Source organism: Pinus tabuliformis, chromosome Q (genome assembly GCF_031772625.1).
Source record: "Pinus tabuliformis cultivar Carrire ecotype Pingquan chromosome Q, CPIR1, whole genome shotgun sequence".
In the NCBI taxonomy this organism is placed as follows: Eukaryota; Viridiplantae; Streptophyta; class Pinopsida; order Pinales; family Pinaceae; genus Pinus; species Pinus tabuliformis.
Genome location: NC_142296.1, coordinates 1,074,443,035 through 1,074,465,186, shown reverse-complemented (window position 1 = coordinate 1,074,465,186; position 22,152 = coordinate 1,074,443,035). Strand labels below are relative to the sequence as shown.

Sequence of the window (22,152 nt, the reverse complement as noted above, 5' to 3'; positions counted from 1 at the left end):
TGTAATATTAATATGAATATGAATTATAATTATAATAATAATATTAATAATAATATTATAGTATATTCCATATTATATTTTTCTTTTAATAACACAACAAGTTATATATATATATATATATATATATATATATATATATATATATATATATATAAATATGTTTAATGTTTAATTTTATAATTAATATAATATTGTTAATGTAATAACTCATTAATGTAATATGATTATAATTACTAATAATATTCTTATTAATGTTATAAACATAAATATTAATTTTATCAATATTTTTAATAGAAATTATTAATTATATTTTATATTAATATTATATAAGTATTAATATTAGTATCAGTGATATTAAATGTTATTATATTAGGAATAATAATCAATAAATATATTATTAAAATTTTTATTATAATATAAAATTACATACTAGCTTATTATTATTATTAATATAAAAAATATTTAATATTATTATTATTATACTATTTTGCTAAAATAAATAATAATATTACTAAACATTATTTTAATACAAAATTAAAACAATTATAAAAAAAACTTTAAAAAAAATAATAAAATTTAATATTAATATTATTATTATATTATTACCTTAATTAAAACTTAATAATTATTATTACATTTAAGATAACAATAATAAAATTAAACCTAACAACAAATCTAAATATAACAATAATAAAACTTTTAGTTGAATCTCTGAGTAGTAATAATCAAACTTGTGGATGTCTCAAATCCAAACAGGGATCCATCATTATAACAATTACTGAATGATGATAAAATAAGAACTTAGTGAGAGTATAAATAGTCTTCATATTTTTAAGATAATTTTATTTGAGGGAGATGAGGTCATCTTAGAATTTTTATGTTTTCTTTTATTTTGATTTTTTTATAATAATTATTTACCATGCTTTAAAATTTTATTATAATTTTATAATAAATTGTATTTTATTATTTTCATCTTTCTTATTAAAATATTTTAATAATTAGTTTTATTATTATTAATAGATTAGGTATAATGTTATGTTATTATAATGTAACAATTTTGTAATGTTTTATTACATTAATTAGTTAGATAGATTTTTTAAATTTTTGGTTATTATTATATCTTAATTTTAATAAATTAATCAATTGATTCCTAATTATTATAATAATAATGGAATTTTTAATGATAATTAATTTCTTTATTAATAATAAATAAATTTATTTTATTTTAATAATATAACTAATTTTAGTAGATTTGATTAGTTACTAAATCTTATAATTAGATACTAATTACTTGTTTAGTAAGCTCTTCTTCTATCATCATTCAGTAATTGCTCTGATGATGGATCCATGTTGAGAATTGAAAAGTGAACGAGTATAATTATTACTAGAGGTACTTCGAGATTCAACTAAAAAAAACCACAAATCCCTTAAATCCAAAATAATAAAACTTATTCTATTAAATCTAAAAACAAAATTATCTATTAAAATATTAAAAACTTCAAGAATATCATTAAATTAAAACATATCATATAGTACAAATAATAAACCATTATGATTTAGTAGGTTTTATATTATTATAAATGAATATATTATATTATATTAAAACATTAAAACACATATTATATTTGGGAAATTTTAGATAATTTTTATTAATAGGATCTCTATATAAGTGTTATATTATTATATAATTGAAAGAGCCAAAACAACTTTATATAACATTTTCATATTATATCCTTTGATGTTATATTTACACTAAAATTTAAACCCTAAAAAATATTTATGGAGCATTAAGGTGTTGTAGTTAAGTAAAGGATGGTCACAACTATGGCGGCAGAGATCAATCGCCACACCTCATGGCCATGGCCTGTACTGTAACACTCACCGGAGAACAACAACGCACAAGTTTTAAAGGGCGTTTCATGATTTGAATTGTAACGGACAATTTAGGTTAAGAGGGACACGTTTAACCGACATCCAAGTTTCAATATATATATATATATATATATATATATATATATATATATATATATATATATATATATATATATATATATATATATATATATTAATTACACCGTAAGGCATTTCCCTATGAGATAAACTCCCCCAGATGCCTTTCTATCTTAATCGTAGTCGTCGGATCTTTTGTTAGACGATTGAAATAAAATCAGCCGTCCAATTTAATAAGAAATATTTTAAAACATTAAAAAAAACGTTATCGAACCCGTCATGATGTGTGGATATCAACGTTTGATGTAGAGGAGGGTGGGGATGTTGACGAGGGCGCAGGTGGAGTCGCTCCAGTGGAGGGCAGGGACCTGCAAAGAAGCGTTCGTGCAGAGTTTTGTTAAGGAGAACGCTGAAGATTACTCTAAGGTTATTCTGTGTCAAGAATATGCAACGTTGCAAAAGCCCAATGCTAATATCGATTTTCTCAGGGAAGCTATTGGGTTAGGGCTGCAAAAGCTGCGTTGACAAGGCCTGAGAATGAAATCGCCATTGCTCTCGCAGCGAGGGAAATACCATAAGCGAGGGAAATACCATAAGATTATCGGTCTGCAATGAGAATACCAAGTCTGTTTCTTGTCCGGTAAAGCTGTTTCAGACCCAATCCAGTGTGTGGTGTTGATGGCATTACATATTGGTGTGGGTGTTTAGATGCTCAGTGCGTCGGCATAGAAGTGGACGAGATCGGTTTCTGTGAAGTGGGCAATAGAGGAAGCGGCCTTTTGTCTGGGCAGCTCTTTTACTGGTACATATAGTGTGGTTAATTTTGTTAGGATTCATTGTCCTCATTGGAGTCCCTTGAATTACTGACTGTTAGGGTTAGGGTTATTTGGGTTTCTATGATGTCTCGATTGCTATTTTGCTCTCTATTTCTTGTCCGGTAAGCTGTTTCAGACCCGATCCAGTGTGTGGTGTTGATGGCATTATATATTGGTGTGGGTGTGCAGATGCTCAGTGCGCCTTTCTCTGGGTTTGGCTGCAGTTCCTGCACTTTTCATGACAATTGGAGGGATCCTCCTTCCCGAGACTCCCAAAAGTCTGATAGAACGCGGGCATCTAGAGAAAGGCCGCGCTATCCTGGAGAAGACCAGGGGCACCAAGCATGTAGATGCAGAGTATGACGATATGCTGGATGCAAGTGCATTGGCTAACGCCATCGAACATCCATTCAGGAATATTTTGGAGAGGAGGAATTATCCACAGCTAGTGATGGCCATCTGCCTGCCCATGTTTCAGATCTTGACTGGAATCAATTCCATATTGTTCTATGCCCCTATTCTTTTCGGCAGTTTGGGCTTTCGTTCAAATGCTTCCCTGTATTCGTTTGTTTTAACCGGAGCTGTTCTTGTACTTTCCACCCTGGTATCAATTGCAACTATTGACAGGTTCGGCCGCAGAACCTTGTTTTTTGGTGGTGGTATTCTGATGATATCATCTCAGGTAAGAGCAAAGCTGACACATGGCAGACCTTTCTTAATTTTGTTGCATCTTGTTTTCAAGCATGTCAGCATACATCCTCGATGTATGTGGCTTTCCAGATGGTGAAACCCAGGGTTATTAGACACCCATGTTTTCACCATAGCTAGGGATGCCCCCATGAAGGAAAACTATATTTTTGGAGGATTCCTGTGTTTCAACTATAGGAGCCAAATGCACTTGATGATTTTTAATCGAATATTAGTTCAAAATAAGGCTTGAACTATGGGAAGTGAATCAGTCCCTTACTTTTACACCAGGGAAACAAAGCTCCCGATATTATGCTTTCTCTTTTAGGGGTTGGTTGAGACCATTGTTGCTATCTGTGCTTGAGTGCTTTTGTGGCCTGTTCCACTTACATTTGCAGAGTTGAATCGGAATCCTGAGTTTTTCCTATATGAGCCGAGTAAGTGAGAGGAAAGCTAGAATAAATATGCTTCAATTGTATTCCTGGTTTCTTTTATTCGGCATGGAAGCCTGTATGACTTCTTAAAAGGATAGGAATTGTTGTAAGTGTTAGGGGGAAATTGGTTGTAAAATCTCTCTAATTAAATTAGTAGTTGTGACCACATCCATTAAGTAGCTTGTAAAGAGGGATTTTGTAGTGACTCCAAGTTCATATGCCATGCCATGTGTAACAGGGACATGCAAACCTGTTTTCAAAGTTCCAAATTCCAAACCCCTTATTTAATCCCAACAACTGGTTGCACTGGCAAGAAAATCCCTCGAATTACTATTGTCTGTTTAAGAAAAGTTTAGTAGCAGCTTATGGAAAGTTTTTTTGGCCTTTCTTTTTGGGTTGCTTCCTGTTGGACCCGTCAGTAACAATATTGTCCTATCTTTTGACAGGTTGTTGTTGGCATAATCTTGAGTGTAAAGTTCAGAGGAAACAAACAACTATCCAAAGGGTTCTCAGCATTGGTGGTAACAGTTATCTGTTTATTTGTGGCTGGATTTGGGTGGTCATGGGGTTCTCTTGGATGGACTGTGCCAAGTGAAATTTTCCCACTAGAAACCCGTTCTGCTGGACAGGCCATAACTGTCTCTGTGAACTTTCTTTTCACATTTGCAATTTCACAGGCCTTCCTATCTCTTTTATGTACTTTCAAGTATGGGATTTTCCTATTCTTTGCAGGCTGGATCTGTATCATGACTGTCTTTGTATACCTTTTCTTGCCAGAAACTAAGGGTGTACCCATTGAAGAAATGATTTTTCAATGGAGAAAACATTGGTTTTGGAAGAATATAGTTCCACCCGTGGATGAGGGGGCACAGACTTTGAAGGAACCAGATCTGTGATTGATGTAAAGACTAATTTAGGTTGTATCTTTGTATACCTCTTCTTGCCAGAAACTAAGGGTGTAACTAAGGGTGTACCCATCGAAGAAATGATTTTTCAATGGAGAAAGCATTGGTTTTGGAAGAATATAGTTCCACCCGTGGATGAGGCGGCACAGACTTTGAAGCAACCACATCTGTGATTGATGTAAAGACTAATTTAGGTTCTGTGATTGATGTAAAGAGTAATTTAGTTTATGAGTTTGCTCCACTCCTTATTGTAACTTGCAAGTGTGTGTGTATTTAAGTAGGATTTATCTCCACATATATAGAAGGGTATATGTACAGTGTTTCCATACATGGATATATAATGAATCACATAGAAATTGTTTCCTCCGCACATGTAAAAAGCACTGCCATATATGTGTATGCACATATAAGTAGTTTCTCATGGATATGTAAAAAAACACTCATGCACTTCCACTCGTATATAGAGGTGTTTGACACATATATATAAGCTTCATGTCATTTCATATAAATGCATATGCAGAAAGTGATTTAATATAAGAATATATACAGAAGTCATACACAGAAATGTACATAGGTATGTAATTTTGTATATATAAGTTTCTATATGTATGTGGATATATGGAATTTATTTTTTATATATAGTATATATAGTTGTAGTCTAGTTAGTTAGTTTTCAAATTTGCCCAGAAAATTATGGCTATCCTGGAGAAGACCAGGGGCACCAAGCATGTAGATGCAGAGTATGAGGATATGCTGGATGCAAGTGCATTGGCTAACACCATCCAACATCCATGCAGGAATATTTTGGAGAGGAGGAATCGGCCACAACTAGTGATGGCCATCTGCCTGCCCATGTTTCAGATCTTGACTGGAATCAATTCCATATTGTTCTATGCCCCTGTTCTTTTTGGCAGTTTGGGCTTTGGTTCAAATGCTTCCCTGTATTCGTCTATTTTAATCGAAGTTGTTCTTGTACTTTCCACCCTGGTATCAATTGCAACTGTTGACAGGTTGGGCCGCAGAACCTTGTTTTTTGGTGGTGGTATTCTGATGATATCATCTCAGGTAAGAGCAAAGCTGACACACGATAGACCTTTTTTAATTTTGTTGCATCTTGTTTTCAAGCATGTCAACATACATCCTCAATGTATGTGGCTTTTCAGATGGTGGAACCCAAGGTTATTAGACACCCATGTTTTCACCATAGCTAGGGATGCCCCCATGAAGGAAAACTATATTTTTGGAGGATTCCTCTGCTTCAACTCTAGGAGCCAAATGCACTTGATGATTTTTAATCGAATATTAGTTCAAAATAAGGCTTGAACTGTGGGAAGTGCATCAGTCCCTTACTTTTACACCAGGGAAACAAAGCTCCCGATATTATGCTTTCTCTTTTAGGGGTTGGTTGAAACCATTGTTGCTATCTGTGTTTGAGTGCTTTTGTGGCCTGTTCCACTTACATTTGCAGAGTTGAATCGGAATCCTAAGTTTTGCCTATATGAGCCGAGTAAGTGAGAGGAAAGCTAGAATAAATATGCTTCAATTGTATTCCTGGTTTCTTTTATTCGGCATGGAAGCCTGTATGACTTCTTAAAAGGATAGGAATTGCTGTAAGTGTTAGGGAGAAATTGGTTGTAAAATCTCTCTAATTAAATTAGTAGTTGTGACGACATCCATTAAGTAGCTTGTAAAGAGGGATTTTGTAGTGACTCCAAGTTCATATGCCATGCCATGTGTAAGAGGGACATGCAAACCTGTTTTAAAAGTTCCAAATTCCAAACCCCTTATTTAATCCCAACAACTGGTTGCACTGGGAAGAAAAACCCTCGAATTACTATTGTCTGTTTAAGAAAAGTTTAGTAGCAGCTTATGGAAAGTTTTTTTGGCCTTTCTTTTTGGGTTGCTTCCCAACAACTGGTTTCACTGGGAAGAAAATCCCTCGAATTACTATTGTTTGTTTAAGAAAAGTTTAGTAGCAGCTTATGGAAAGTTTTTTTGGCCTTTCTTTTTGGGTTGTTCCTGTTGGACCCGTCAGTAACAATATTGTCCTATCTTTTGACAGGTTGTTGTTGGCATAATCTTGAGTGTAAAGTTCAGAGGAAACAAACAACTATCCAAAGGGTTCTCAGCATTGGTGGTAACAGTTATCTGTTTATTTGTGGCTGGATTTGGGTGGTCATGGGGTTCTCTTGGATGGACTGTGCCAAGTGAAATTTTCCCACTAGAAACCCGTTCTGCTGGACAGGCCATAACTGTCTCTGTGAACTTTCTTTTCACATTTGCAATTGTACAGGCCTTTGAAGCAACCACATCTATGATTGATGTGATTGTTAGGATTCATTGTCGTCATTGGAGTCCCTTGAATTAGTGACTGTTAGGGTTAGGGTTATTTGGGTTTCTATGATGTCTCGATTGCTATTTTTCTCTCTATTTCTTGCCCGGTAAGCTGTTTCAGACCCGATCGAGTGTGTGGTGTTGATGGCATTATATGTTGGTGTGGGTGTGCAGATGCTCAGTGCGCCTTTCTCTGGGTTTGGCTGCAGTTCCTGCATTTTTCATGACAATTGGAGGGATCCTCCTTCCCGAGACTCCCAACAATCTGATAGAACGCGGGCATCTAGAGAAAGGTCGCGCTATCCTGGAGAAGACCAGGGGCACCAAGCATGTAGATGCAGAGTATGACGATATGCTGGATGCAAGTGCATTGGCTAACTCCATCCAACATCCATTCAGGAATATTTTGGAGAGGAGGAATCGGCCACAGCTAGTGATGGCCATCTGCTTACCCATGTTTCAGATCTTGACTGGAATCAATTCCATATTGTTCTATGCCCCTGTTCTTTTCGGCAGTTTGGGCTTTGGTTCAAATGCTTCCCTGTATTCGTCTGTTTTAACCGGAGTTGTTCTTGTAATTCCACCCTGGTATCAATTGCAACTGTTGACAGGTTGGGCCGCAGAACCTTGTTTTTTGGTGGTGGTATTCTGATGATATCATGTCAGGTAAGAGCAAAGCTGACACACAGGAGACCTTTTTTAATTTTGTTGCATCTTGTTTTCAAGCATGTCAGCATACATCCTCGATGTATGTGGCTTTTCAGATGGTGAAACCCAGGGTTATTAGACACCCATGTTTTCACCATAGCTAGGGATGCCCCCATGAAGGAAAACTATATTTTTGGAGGATTCCTGTGTTTCAACTATAGGAGCCAAATGCACTTGATGATTTTTAATCGAATATTAGTTCAAAATAAGGCTTGAACTGTGGGAAGTGCATCAGTCCCTTACTTTTACACCAGGGAAACAAAGCTCCCGATATTATGCTTTCTCTTTTAGGGGTTGGTTGAAACCATTGTTGCTATCTATGCTTGAGTGCTTTTGTGGCCTGTTCCACTTACATTTGCAGAGTTGAATCAGAATCCTGAGTTTTGCCTATATGAGCCAAGTAAGTGAGAGGAAAGCTAGAATAAATATGCTTCAATTGTATTCTTGGTTTCTTTTATTCGGCATGGAAGCCTGTATGACTTCTTAAAAGGATAGGAATTGCTGTAAGTGTTAGGGGGAAATTGGTTGTAAAATCTCTCTAATTAAATTAGTAGTTGTGACCACATCCATTAAGTAGCTTGTAAAGAGGGATTTTGTAGTGACTCCAAGTTCATATGCCATGCCATGTGTAACAGGGACATGCGAACCTGTTTTCAAATTTCCAAATTCCAAACCCCTTATTTAATCCCAACAACTGGTTGCACTGGGAAGAAAAGCCCTCGAATTACTATTGTCTATTTAAGAAAAGTTTAGTAGCAGCTTATGGAAAGTTTTTTTGGCCTTTCTTTTTGGGTTGCTTCGCAACAACTGGTTGCACTGGGAAGAAAAGCCCTCGAATTACTATTGTCTGTTTAAGAAAAGTTTAGTAGTAGCTTATGGAAAGTTTTTTTGGCCTTTCTTTTTGGGTTGCTTCCTGTTGGACCCGTCAGTAACAATATTGTCCTATCTTTTGACAGGTTGCTGTTGGCATAATCTTGAGTGTAAAGTTCGGAGGAAACAAACAACTATCCAAAGGGTTCTTAGCATTGGTGGTAACAGTTATCTGTTTATTTGTGGCTGGATTTGGGTGGTCATGGGGTTCTCTTGGATGGACTGTGCCAAGTGAAATTTTCCCACTAGAAACCCGTTCTGCTGGATAGGCCATAACTGTCTCTGTCAACTTTCTTTTCACATTTGCAATTGCACAGGCCTTCCTATCTCTTTTATGTACTTTCAAGTATGGGATTTTCCTATTCTTTGCATGGTAGATCTGTATCATGAATGTCTTTGTACACCTGTTCTTGCCAGAAACTAAGGGTGTACCCATTGAAGAAATGATTTTTCAATGGAGAAAACATTGGTTTTGGAAGAATATAGTTCCACCCGTGGATGAGGGGGAACAGACTTTGAAGGAACCAGATCTGTGATTGATGTAAAGACTAATTTAGGTTGTATCTTTGTATACCTCTTCTTGCCAGAAACTAAGGGTGTACCCATCGAAGAAATGATTTTTCAATGGAGAAAGCATTGGTTTTGGAAGAATATAGTTCCACCCGTGGATGAGGCGGCACAGACTTTGAAGCAACCACATCTGTGATTGATGTAAGGACTAATTTAGGTTCTGTGATTGATGTAAAGAGTAATTTAGTTTATGAGTTTGCTCCACTCTTTATTGTAACTTGCAAGTGTATGTGTATTTAAGTAGGATTTATCTCCACATATATAGAAGGGTATATGTACAGTGTTTCCATACATGGATATATAATGAATCACATAGAAATTGTTTCCTCTGCACATGTAAAAAGCACTCCCATATATGTGTATGCACATATAAGTAGTTTCTCATGGATATGTAAAAAAATACTCATGCACTTCCACTCGTATATAGAGGTGTTTGACACATATATAGAAGCTTCATGTCGTTTCATATAAATGCATATGCAGAAAGTGATTTAATATAAGAATATATACAGAAGTCATACACAGAAATGTACATAGGTATGTAATTTTGTATATGTAAGTTTCTATATGTCTGTGGATATATGGAATTTATTTTGTATATATAGTATATATAGTTGTAGTCTAGTTAGTTAGTTTTCAAATTTGCCCAGAAAATTATGGCTATCCTGGAGAAGACCAGGGGCACCAAGCATGTAGATGCAGAGTATGAGGATATGCTGGATGCAAGTGCATTGGCTAACGCCATCCAACATCCATTCAGGAATATTTTGGAGAGGAGGAATTGACCACAGCTAGTGATGGCCATCTGCCTGCCCATGTTTCAGATCTTGACTGGAATCAATTCCATATTGTTCTATGCCCCTGTTCTTTTCGGCAGTTTGGGCTTTGGTTCAAATGCTTTCCTGTATTCGTCTATTTTAACCGGAGCTGTTCTTGTACTTTCCACCCTGGTATCAATTGCAACTATTGACAGGTTGGGCCGCAGAACCTTGTTTTTTGGTGGTGGTATTCTGATGATATCATGTCAGGTAAGAGCAAAGCTAACACACGGCAGACCTTTTTTAATTTTGTTGCATCTTGTTTTCAAGCATGTCAGCATACATCCTCGATGTATGTGGCTTTTTCAGATGGTGAAACCCAGGGTTATTAGACACCCATGTTTTCACCATAGCTAGGGATGCCCCCATGAAGGAAAACTATATTTTTGGAGGATTCCTGTGTTTCAACTCTAGGAGCCAAATGCACTTGATGATTTTTAATCGAATATTAGTTCAAAATAAGGCTTGAACTGTGGGAAGTGCACCAGTCCCTTACTTTTACACCAGGGAAACAAAGCTCCCGATATTATGCTTTCTCTTTTAGGGGTTGGTTGAAACCATTGTTGCTATCTGTGCTTGAGTGCTTTTGTGGCCTGTTCCACTTACATTTGCAGAGTTGAATCGGAATCCTGAGTTTTGCCTATATGAGCCGAGTAAGTGAGAGGAAAGCTAGAATAAATATGCTTCAAATGTATTCCTGGTTTCTTTTATTCGGCATGGAAGCCTGTATGACTTCTTAAAAGGATAGGAATTGCTGTAAGTGTTAGGGGGAAATTGGTTGTAAAATCTCTCTAATTAAATTAGTAGTTGTGACCATATCCATTAAGTAGCTTGTAAAGAGGTATTTTGTAGTGACTCCAAGTTCATATGCTATGCCATGTGTAACAGGGACATGCGAACCTGTTTTCACAGTTCCAAATTCCAAACCCCTTATTTAATCCCAACAACTGCTTGCACTGGGAAGAAAAGCCCTCGAATTACTATTGTCTGTTTAAGAAACGTTTAGTAGCAGCTTATGGAAAGTTTTTTTGGCCTTTCTTTTTGAGTTGCCTCCCAACAACTCGTTGCACTGGGAAGAAAAGCCCTCGAATTACTATTGTCTGTTTAAGAAAAGTTTAGTAGCAGCTTATGGAAAGTTTTTTTGGCCTTTCTTTTTGGGTTGCTTCTTGTTGGATCCGTCAGTAACAATATTGTCCTATCTTTTGATAGGTTGCTGTTGGCATAATCTTGAGTGTAAAGTTCGGAGGAAACAAACAACTATCCAAAGGGTTCTCAGCATTGGTGGTAACAGTTATCTGTTTATTTGTGGCTGGATTTGGGTGGTCATGGGGTTCTCTTGGATGGATTGTGCCAAGTGAAATTTTCCCACTAGAAACCCATTCTGCTGGACAAGCCATAACTGTCTCTGTGAACTTTCTTTTCACATTTGCAATTGCACAGGCCTTCCTATCTCTTTTATGTACTTTCAAGTATGGGATTTTCCTATTCTTTGCAGGCTGGATCTGTATCATGACTGTCTTTGTATACCTCTTCTTGCCAGAAACTATGGGTGTACCCATTGAAGAAATGATTTTTCAATGGAGAAAACATTGGTTTTGGAAGAATATAGTTCCACCCGTGGATGAGGGGGCACAGACTTTGAAGGAACCAGATCTGTGATTGATGTAAAGACTAATTTAGGTTGTATCTTTGTATACCTCTTCTTGCCAGAAACTAAGGGTGTACCCATCGAAGAAATGATTTTTCAATGGAGAAAGCATTGGTTTTGGAAGAATATAGTTCCACCCGTGGATGAGGCGGCACAGACTTTGAAGCAACCACATCTGTGATTGATGTAAAGACTAATTTAGGTTCCGTGATTGATGTAAAGAGTAATTTAGTTTATGGGTTTGCTCCACTCTTTATTGTAACTTGCAAGTGTGTGTATTTAAGTAGGATTTATCTCCACATATATAGAAGGGTATATGTACAGTGTTTCCATACATGGATATATAATGAATCACATAGAAATTGTTTCCTCTGCACATGTAAAAAGCACTCCCATATATGTGTATGCACATATAACTAGTTTCTCATGGATATGTAAAAAAACACTCATGCACTTCCACTCGTATATAGAGGTGTTTGACACATATATAGAAGCTTCATGTCGTTTCATATAAATGCATATGCAGAAAGTGATTTAATATAAGAATATATACATAAGTCATACACAGAAATGTACATAGGTATGTAATTTTGTATATATAAGTTTCTATATGTATGTGGATATATGGAATTTATTTTGTATATATAGTATATATAGTTGTAGTCTAGTTAGTTAGTTTTCAAATTTGCCCAGAAAATTATGGAAATTTAAATTTGCCCAGAAAATTATGGAAATTTTGGTAAGATTTTGATATAATCTGGCGGGAAGTTTTGTAAATCCAGGTTACAATTATCAAACTCTAAGATTTTGGGTGCTGAGGAGTTTTTGATAGTGTTGAATCTATTTTTGCCACTAAAAACAGGATTCAAACACTCCTACTCAGAGACTTTTTGAAAAAAAAAATTGCCAGATTCCAGCCATTGTGGCTGTCTGGGCAAATCTACTGCCTCGGTAGATGATGCCGTATACATATGCAAAAATGCCTACATATGCATGACTATGGAAGCATTTCTATATATTCGTATATAGAATTGGTTTTGTATATGTATGAAGCATTTCTATTTGCTTACTTTGACATGTCAATTTCCCAGAAATCTCTGCGTGACTTTTCTATCTGCACATAGAAGAATAGCCAGTCTGTTGTTGAAGTATGAGAGGGCTACTTGCGTACCTCAACTTGGTGATTATTTATTATCTGGGCTCTTCAAAGGTCCGAGGACTCACAAAGAATACACCGAGCCAAATGATCATGTCCCGCCTTTCTTTTCTAGATCTCCCCAATAGATATTGTGTTACCTGCTGAGAAGAGGACCTTCACTTAAATCAATTCAATTTGCCACAGGACAACTTACCTATTGAATTTTTTGCAGTTCTCTTAACTCGATAATTGTTTGTTATGATTTTATACTCGGTTGATATTTTCTCTTATTTATTATGCAACATAAAACAATTATACAGAGAAGTACAACATAAAAACATGAAGAGACAACCACACAAGAAATTACACGGGAAAACACCACTCCAAGGGGAGAAACCCAGCAATCCTTTCATTATGGAATCAAGTCAAAAAGACATCAAGTCATATACAAACCAACCAGTAATGTAGCTAAGATAACCAACCTCCAAGTGCCAACTCAACCCTCGAGCATACCAAGAGAAAATGCTTCCAAATCTGTCCATAAAGGAGGTCTGCTTCAGTTCTCCAAAAGCCGAACTTTTCCTTCTACCTCAGCCTCAGATTATGCCACAGACCTTAGCACTATATTTCAAAATAAAAGCCTCAAACTTCACATGGTTCCACTTCTCATTATTTCACTCAGACTTCACACTTACTTCCATAAGAAGGAGCCACAATACCCCAGAGAATTATGCCTCAGGCTTTGTCTTGTACTTGACCTTGCAAGTCTCCTTGAGCAACGGCAGATCAGAGATATGTTTTACTTCTGATTTTGGCCTCTGAGATCAGAAATATATGTGTGAGATGTATCAAATGAGGAATGCGAGAGGGCTATATGTATAGTCTCCAAGCCATGCGAAAGGGTGCCACTTAAGCTGAGCCAACATGAGGGTTGGGAGGGCCTACTTGGCCACTTGGCAAGGTAAATGACACTTAACAAAATTCAATTTTATTCCTTTGAAAGGGTCACGATGAACATGCCTTTCTATATTTTTCTTTTGACCAATACAAAGCATGAAGAACATGCTTGTCAATAATAATATTAATTATTCAAAAGTAACATCAATAAAATAATATTATACATTCTCCAACATTACCCAATCCAACTTTGGACTACAAAATCTGAAAACAAAGAGCAAATGATACTTAAAAGCAACCATGTCCTACCACAGACGAAGGAACCAAGTACCAGAGAAACCCAAAACCATGCCACAAAGAACACATGGATACAAGGTCCAGTTGATCATTGACTAGTGATCGACTTCTCCAGAGATTGAGAATCCCACCCTCAGCCTTTAATCCATCACTTGGAATTGATAAACTTCACCATGTGTTAGAGTAAATGACAGGTTACCAGACACTGGGAGGGCTTTAGTGCCCATTCTTTCACCATAATGATTCTCCTCCACTTCTCTTGAATATGCGTGTTTCCTTCATTCTTATGATATATTTTGTATTTTGAATGTTAAAGGAAGATGTGAAATAGTTGGAGCCTACCCATTTATGCATAACTTTCCATTGTCCATCAAAGTTACTTCATTTTCCAGAAGATCTAAACTTGGTAGAATTCTATTTTTTTGAAGCTCCTTGCTGGCATTTGAGCACTACGAATGAGTCTACCTAGACACATATCTCGAGGGCTTGATTGGTTTTGTGTATGTTGAACTATAACCATAGAGTCCCCAAGTACTGTAAGTCAATTTATTTCTTTTGGCTTGGGAATTTTCAACCCTTGAAACATTGGCATGGGAATTTTCAACCCTTGAAACAATGGCACACCTCTGCTTGATGTTTGGTGGATTCTCCTAAACCCCTTTCTTAAACATAGTTCTTGATTTCCTCTGGGATCAACGATGATCCCTACTACACCTGCCACCTTAGATTTTGGTTTCATGTTTTAGTTTATATTTTTACTTAATTTGTTTTTTAAGTTTAGCCTTTATTCCTTTAGCTTCTATATTTGTTTTCTATGGAAAACTTCTCTTGATTCCCCCCTCTTCCCTAGAATATCAAAATAGAGGGCAACTCAACTGTCAGCCACCACAGCTGGTAACCCTGTGGGACTCTACTGTATTTGATCATGTGACTTATGGCTTATCCTATCTGCAACAATACTTGGGCAGGTGGTTCAAATGATTGAGCTGACCCTTGGGGCTCTTTTTAGGTGTTCAGATTTTTGGTTCAATTGATTGAGCAATCCCCTAGCGCTGCTCTAACTTTTAATTGTTTCTTGTTGCTTAGGTGTTAAATTTTTTTAGCTTCTTGTTTATCATTTTATTCCTTCCTTTAAGCTTGTTTAGCTTGACTTTTTATCTTTGGTGTTGGTTTAGGTTTTCTTTCATTTTAGCCAACACAGTTTTCTCCACTGTATTTGTAAGTGGGCCCTTGATTGGTGGTGTGAAACATCAACTCAATTGGTAAAAACGCAAATATTCTAGAATTCTCTTCTACTAATGACTTACGCTGTAAAATCTGTAAAGAGAAAACACACTAATCTTAATTTTACTGGCGCCTGCAAATTCTAATATACAGAAGAGTGTCTCCTATATATACTAATCTCACAATCAATCCACGTACCATTTACTTCCACAAATGATCCTTTACATTGGCTAAAGGGTCGTAACAATTGATCAATGTTTACTCATTCAAGACTTTAACAAATGGTAGCATTGAACTACCATTATACATTGTGCATTCTAATTAGTGTATACATTTCAAGGTGTTTCTTAGACTCCCTTGACCTGCTATATAGAAAAACACCTATGCTACAAAGTGCGTTTAACTGCCATGGAACTGCTATATAGATGATATTTGGATTCAATATGTTTGGATTATATTGAATTTTTAGGTTATGTTGGACTTAAATTGTAATTTAGTGGCTCAAATTTTCACAACAGTCACATGTGAACCATATGGATTGTTATTATTACAAAATTTTGAATGATTGATTGGATCTTATTATATAAATAATTGAGAGAAACGAAGAATAATAATTTGTATAATTTTGATTAAGGATTTATTTTATTTTGGGCAATTTATTGACTAGGTTTAGTTTGAATGATTAAATTATTATAATATTTATTATTTTGAACCAAAATACAATTCTTTCAATGTAACATTTCTATCGGCCTCTCTTTGCACCTTTTGGGGCAATTGCTAGTTTATCTCCAGATGTAGGAATCACGTGCACAGGAACTTTCGCAGTTTTCACCACAAATTTGTTCTATGTGGGTGTATTCAAAACTTGACAGGAGAACTAATTTATGATGCAGTGGTTGATTTTAAGGTTGCTTGGCTGCCTTGCGTGCTTGTCGAGTCTTGCTTTTAGTAGAACTTGAATTGGTTGAAACGGTAACAGGTTTTTTAATTTTATCACAGTCTGGCCGTTTCAATTACAAGTTTGATAAGAGGAAGGTTAGATCTACACATGTGGACTCAATCTCACTTCAATATCTTTCTTTAAAATCTACAACAGCCACTGCAGAGATATGTGCGTGCAGTGTGAGATATTGTCTATTCTGGATTATGCTATTGATTGGATCTTTCAGGTCTAGAGATAATGGGTCTACAGCACTAGTGTGGCCTTATATGCCCTGGAAGATCACATGCCTAGAGTGGATGATTCAGAGAAGGATCTGAAGTGGCAGGGTTTGTAGAAGTCTTACTCGAGTATGTGGCTGGTTCAGAGTGGATAGTTTCTCTAGCACTCTGGTCGCTAGAATGGCAATAAGAGATTATATGTGGACAATAATGTAACTCAGTTTTCTTCCAATAAGTTTCAAACCCGAAGAGAAATGATAAGAAAATGAGTTTTAGCTTATTGTACAAAGCAGCTAGACTTTGAATGAAATTTACAGTTTATTTATATAAATTCTGTGCATCATCATCCAATTCATATATATTATGTATTATGAGTTATGTACCATTTTCATTTGAAGCTGAGATAAATGAATCAAAAGCATTAACAAACATCTGAGAGAATGTGAATATACTATAATGCCTCTAACGCATATCTATCTGCAACAAAACATGAAAACAAGACAAAAGAAAAGAGTCCAGAAATCTTGGGCATTACCTAACACTAATCTAACCCTAACATACTTCTATAGGTTTATAATGATCTGGAGTTTTCCAATACATGTGGGCTTTTCAATAATTTTTATTTAAGTTGCTCTATATTAATCAAAAACATTTTTATTTCCTCATTATAGAGGAGCTTTCTATCATAACTTTTTGATTGGTATGAAGCATATTTTATCTAGATGCTCTGTTATCTACAATTATTACAACTTAGCAACAAGCTATTATATTAGGACTTTATTATGTTTGTGCTTATGATGGTCTAACTGTTTCCTTACATATTAGGTGCTCAGTTCTGGTTTGGGTTCACTGATTTGGTCAGATACCAAGTTATTGTTAGTCTTTGTTGGGCTAATAGATTACAAGAATTTACAATTAGTTTAATAGGAGCTCAGTTGGAGTTTAGAGTTAGACTAAAATCATTATGATCGTTTTTGAAAATTTCGATTGTTATTTTGTTTGTCTGCAATTTGGGTTTGTTTTGATACATTGAACTTACCTATTTGTTTCTTAAAGAACATATCATTAGCTAAGTGTTAATGCATTTAAAAGATTGTATTGCAATTCTGTGAAATTTCTTTTATGTTTTCTCCTTTTTCTTTTTCTAGTTTCAATTTCCAGTTTTTAAAGTTGAAATGAGCTCTAGCCTACAATGCTATGTATTCATAAACATGTTTATTTACGATAAGACCTCTATCTCTGACAAAGCTTTTTCTAAATTAATAGATTGCTAGCATTTGTTATCTATAATTCTCACAGCAAAATTTGTGAGCATTCAAGTTTTCTGTAAATTTCAGACATCAGCCAGAAGAAGCAAGAATTGAAGCTTTGGTAAATCTCAAGACTTCCAATGCTGAAGCTGCAACCAAAAATCTTAAGGTATAGGGAGTGTGCCTATAAATATTGGTACACATTTAAGAATATTTCTATAATTCTGGTTGTTTACAACATTTAGAAAAAGTGAATAGATATGTTGATATTTAGGTCATTGACATAACGCACACACTGCATGGATAATGAATTTCCACATTTTATGCCTTACGGCGTTTCCTTTGCAACATCTGGTGCAAATGCTAGTTGTATTTGTTTATAATTGTGAGAGTATTTTTTGTTTATCTCTAATATTTTCAGGTGGACATAAACAAAAATTCTATTAAATTTTTAATCATAATTTTGTGAAGAAAATAAAAAAATTAAATAGGGTTTAAACACGATTTATTTAGATATAAAAAAAAACAAAAATTATCTTTATCCATTAATTTAATAATAACAATATAAAAACATATTTCAATTTACACCATTCCATAAAAATTTTTAATTAACAAAATCATTGCCATAACTAATTCCGATAAAAAGAAAACAAAAGAAAACCATGGACATAAATATTTTAATAAATACTAAAATTAACAACTATTTAATATACCTAACATAAATATTGCTTAAATAGTAATCCTAAAAACTGTATGAAGAGGGATAAATTAAACCTTTGTCACCTGGCATGTGTCTATAGACGCAAATGGTAGATTTTAAACCTTTGTCACCCAGCAGCAAAGAATAATTTTAATATTAGATATTAAACAGAGCAAGGCCTTTGTGTACTTAGAACTTTGAAGAGAATGAAGGCGAGGGAAGCTTCCAAGCCCATATAGGGCAGGTAAGCTCCAACAACAACATTGTTAACTTTCAAGTCTCTAGCTGTATTGCTGGTATAAATAATAATGTTAAATCACAACTCATCACTATGTTTAAGCTCAATCTTGCTGTCAATTTGTTCCTCACCAGGATTTATTGATTTCTTTTTAACATTTAAGATGATTTAATATTTTAGGATTTTTAAAGATTAATGACTAATTAGTTTCATCGTATTTTCGGGGTTAAGGATTCACCATTGGTTTCATTGATAATAATTTACAAACCTAAGTCTTTCTAACAGCTTTACGCCTCACAGTTCACGAATCTATCTAAGCAGACCTAACTTATGTATGAATCTCTCTCATTCTACAAGTTTAGTAAATATATGTTTTTTTTAAAGGGATAATCAAGTAAGGATTGTTATCTCTAAGTTTTTAATTTATGATAAATAGAGGAAATGAGTGTTGTATATGAGATATTCAAGTTGTTTTATTCCGAATAAGTATTTTTACTCGAGTCAAGTTTCTTTTAAAATTTGCCAAAAAAATTTATAGACAAATTTTCCAACATAAATATGTAATATTCATTTTTTACATAATTTATACTTAATTTTAGGCCATTTTAATATAAATAAAGTAATATGAGTCATATGTTTTATAAAGTTTTATAACTCATTAAATTCATATATAAATTATATTAATTAATTAAAAATTTAATATTAATAAGTGTCATATGAAATAAATTTTTTTTTTTTTGGGCATGTGGTATTGGTAAACTATGGTATAGTAACAAAGCCTATTTACAATAAAATGTATATATATTGAACTGACCAATTGATTTTTTTACTCGCCATTTAATTTATATAGTTGATCATATGAGTTAAATATTTATACATTTAAAAAATATGTAATAAGATTCTTAACCATGTAGATTCATCCCCACTTTAGTCTGGAACTTTTAGACCAGTAAATATACTTTTTTACAATACCATGGACCATACCATGGCTTACTAATACCACATGGCCAAAAAAAACATAATTCATGTTTAAATGACAAATAGTTTTAATTAATAAACTAAACTAGAAGAGAAACAAAATTTATGACATTTGAATCCTTCTAATTAAATTGATTAATTAAAAGGAAATATAATATGAACATGAATTATGGTTTTTTGCGAATGTGTTGTTAGTAAGTCATTATATTCTTGGGTGTTACTATACAAAAATTCATTTACAAGTTAAGAATATCCATAGTAAAGTGGAGATGAATATCCATGATTAAGAATCTTGTCACATTCTATAAATGCTTAACTTATCCAACCCATTATGGAAGAGATATTATAATTTTTCATTTTATTTTATGTAAACATTTTGACTCAATAAAATAAGAATTAAAAATAAGATAATATTTTAAATTATTTCAAATAAAATTAAAATTAGAAAAAGAATAATGTCACATCTCTAACCATTAATACTAAACATTAATAGCGTAAAAATAAAAAATTTAATAATATATTATATTTTCACTTATGTAAATATATAGGCATCACAGTTAACATAATCAATACATCTGCCATACTTTTACACCAAGTATATAAGTTAAAATACAATGATATTCACTTAAGGAATTTTTTGATTGACTTCAGTGTACCATATATGCAATAAATCTTTATCCAAGTACAAGGTTATTAATCTAGGTCATAATATACCGGACCTGGCTACCCGTGAGTTGGCAGGAGTAGGGTTTTGGGCTCTTCCTTTCGCTTTACAGCTGTTGACCTCTCTTTGGGAACATCCCTTCATCGACAATCCTTTGAAATGAAACATCATCTAACGACAATGGGTGATTCCTTATCCTTTTGGTCAATTGCTTGTGGGGTGTTTTCCCACTTTTACTTTACTTTTGGCAGAGTCTCCTATCTCCAACCCACAACTCCAGATTTCTCACGGGTTCAACCTCATTTATTTTGCAACACTAAAATTTGTTCCAATACATAATTTTATCTCTACTATGATTATGTATTTATCTACGAGGTTTTGATAGATTCCACTTCGAAGGAGCAGCCTTAGGGTCACAACCCTAGCTAGGTACAGGGTTTCTTGGTTTAGCCATGAATATCATGAATCTACATCTTTTTTCTTTGCTATAATATTGCTAATTGTTCTTGTGGTTTGATAGGTTTCGTTGCAGATTTCTTTCTACTCGAGTATGGTTGTTCGAGAGAAGACGTGTTCCTATTCCATCCTCCAAGGAAGGTGGAAATAGTGTTTTGAAATCTCTTGGATTATGGGTCCTCGGACCATCTCACTGTAATGATCTTAAATGGGTCTAAGTTTATTTTTGATAGGGTGTACTTTTTTTTTTACCGTGTAATAGATCATCGAGGCTAATTCCTATTAGATTCAAGTCATGGGGCCTCCATGCATGTCGTTTCATGTTCTAGGTGTGTGATTAAAGATGAGTTTGTAATTTTTTTATATAAATAGTTCCAAACTGATCTGATATCGTTTATGAGTTGTAAATGTTTTATATGGAAATTTCCTTCCTATTTAAGAACTCTATCTTAAAGATTTTATGTCAGGAATCTTTGATATCTATCTAGATTTTTAATAGAATGTCGGTGACTTTGCACAATTCTAGTTATATATATATATATACATATTCATTGCAGAGATATAATGTCCATATTTACAGGTTTATTCATGTTGTTTTCTTCTTGGAAGTGTAATCGTTTCCTATTCAATTGGTTTGATGTATTTTACTCTCATTTTAGTTTATTCTATGTAAGGAGATAAGGAAAATCGACCATCGTCCCTACATAGACTGAGTTAGCTTGGTAATATTAATTTGTTGCAATATCTTTCTTGTTGGAGTTTAGTACTTCTGGGTTTTGCTTTCCATAAATTTCAGTTAGCAATTGTTTTTCTTATGTAACAATTACATTCTTATCGCATTATTTAATTCCTTTCAAGTTCAAATATTTTAAAGGACATAGTTTCCCTCTGAATTCAATGTACCTTCCATTGTGTGAATTTCCCTAGAAATGAAGGGCCAAGTATAGAGTAACCTATTTTTTTCATTTAGTAATAGTTATCTGATAGTACTGTTACACAATCATTTTTCCGGCTGAAAAGTCCCTAGACAATTCAGGAACAGTTCATATTTTTTTCAATTTCTGAGCTTTCTTAAGGGTTTTCCTACTTTGTAACCCTAGAAGAAGAATAATTCCTAAGAACTTTGTTTTTTCCTAATTAACAAAACATACAGATTTATTCTTTATGACTTCCAGATTACGAATTTATTTTAGTGAGAATTTGGCCTTTAGTAAACCGGTTAAGCTAACCCTTTTTTTCAATAGCATACACATCTTTGTTCAAAGATTAAAATTAATCAACAACATACATACTTCTGTTTGAAGAATATGTTTAACCAACAATATACATATTTTTATTTCAACAGAGTATTTAACCTTTAGGTTGTGATAAATACTTATCTAACTTCGGTAATTAATCACTGTCGACTAA

General features: G+C 34.2%; 2 protein-coding genes and 2 pseudogenes across 3 annotated transcripts; all 4 read left to right on the top strand.

The window, feature by feature from the left end:
- Nucleotides 1-2,271: 2,271 nt before the first annotated feature.
- Nucleotides 2,272-5,027, top strand: LOC149223258 (sugar carrier protein A-like). The gene is made up of 4 exons (XM_089387847.1): nucleotides 2,272-2,450; nucleotides 2,597-2,731; nucleotides 2,955-3,447; nucleotides 4,333-5,027. Exons 1-4 carry the CDS (start codon nucleotides 2,272-2,274, stop codon nucleotides 4,780-4,782), a joined length of 1,257 nt encoding a protein of 418 aa, XP_089243973.1. The 3' UTR covers nucleotides 4,783-5,027.
- A 457-nt stretch (nucleotides 5,028-5,484) lies between these two features.
- On the top strand, nucleotides 5,485-7,159 carry LOC149223257 (sugar carrier protein A-like). Its single transcript, XM_089387846.1, has 2 exons — nucleotides 5,485-5,856; nucleotides 6,854-7,159. The coding sequence occupies exons 1-2, from the start codon at nucleotides 5,485-5,487 to the stop codon at nucleotides 7,157-7,159; spliced, it is 678 nt and encodes a 225-aa protein (XP_089243972.1).
- A 35-nt stretch (nucleotides 7,160-7,194) lies between these two features.
- LOC149223256 (sugar carrier protein A-like) lies at nucleotides 7,195-9,485 on the top strand (annotated as a pseudogene).
- Nucleotides 9,486-9,929: 444 nt separating this feature from the next.
- LOC149223255 (sugar carrier protein A-like) lies at nucleotides 9,930-11,937 on the top strand (annotated as a pseudogene). The gene is made up of 2 exons (XR_016249678.1): nucleotides 9,930-10,301; nucleotides 11,301-11,937. The product of XR_016249678.1 is annotated as a sugar carrier protein A-like (transcript).
- Nucleotides 11,938-22,152: the final 10,215 nt, after the last annotated feature.

What these genes read in the sequence shown, in the direction of transcription:
- LOC149223258 (XM_089387847.1), top strand. Translation starts at nt 2,272, where the DNA reads ATGTTGACGAGGGCGCAGGTGGAGTCGCTCCAGTGGAGGGCAGGGACC. An exon ending in TTTCTCAGGGAAGCTATTGG is followed by an intron (nt 2,451 to 2,596) that starts GTTAGGGCTGCA and finishes TGTCCGGTAAAG; the next exon opens with CTGTTTCAGACCCAATCCAG. An exon ending in TTCTGATGATATCATCTCAG is followed by an intron (nt 3,448 to 4,332) that starts GTAAGAGCAAAG and finishes ATCTTTTGACAG; the next exon opens with GTTGTTGTTGGCATAATCTT.
- LOC149223257 (XM_089387846.1), top strand. Translation starts at nt 5,485, where the DNA reads ATGGCTATCCTGGAGAAGACCAGGGGCACCAAGCATGTAGATGCAGAG. An exon ending in TTCTGATGATATCATCTCAG is followed by an intron (nt 5,857 to 6,853) that starts GTAAGAGCAAAG and finishes ATCTTTTGACAG; the next exon opens with GTTGTTGTTGGCATAATCTT.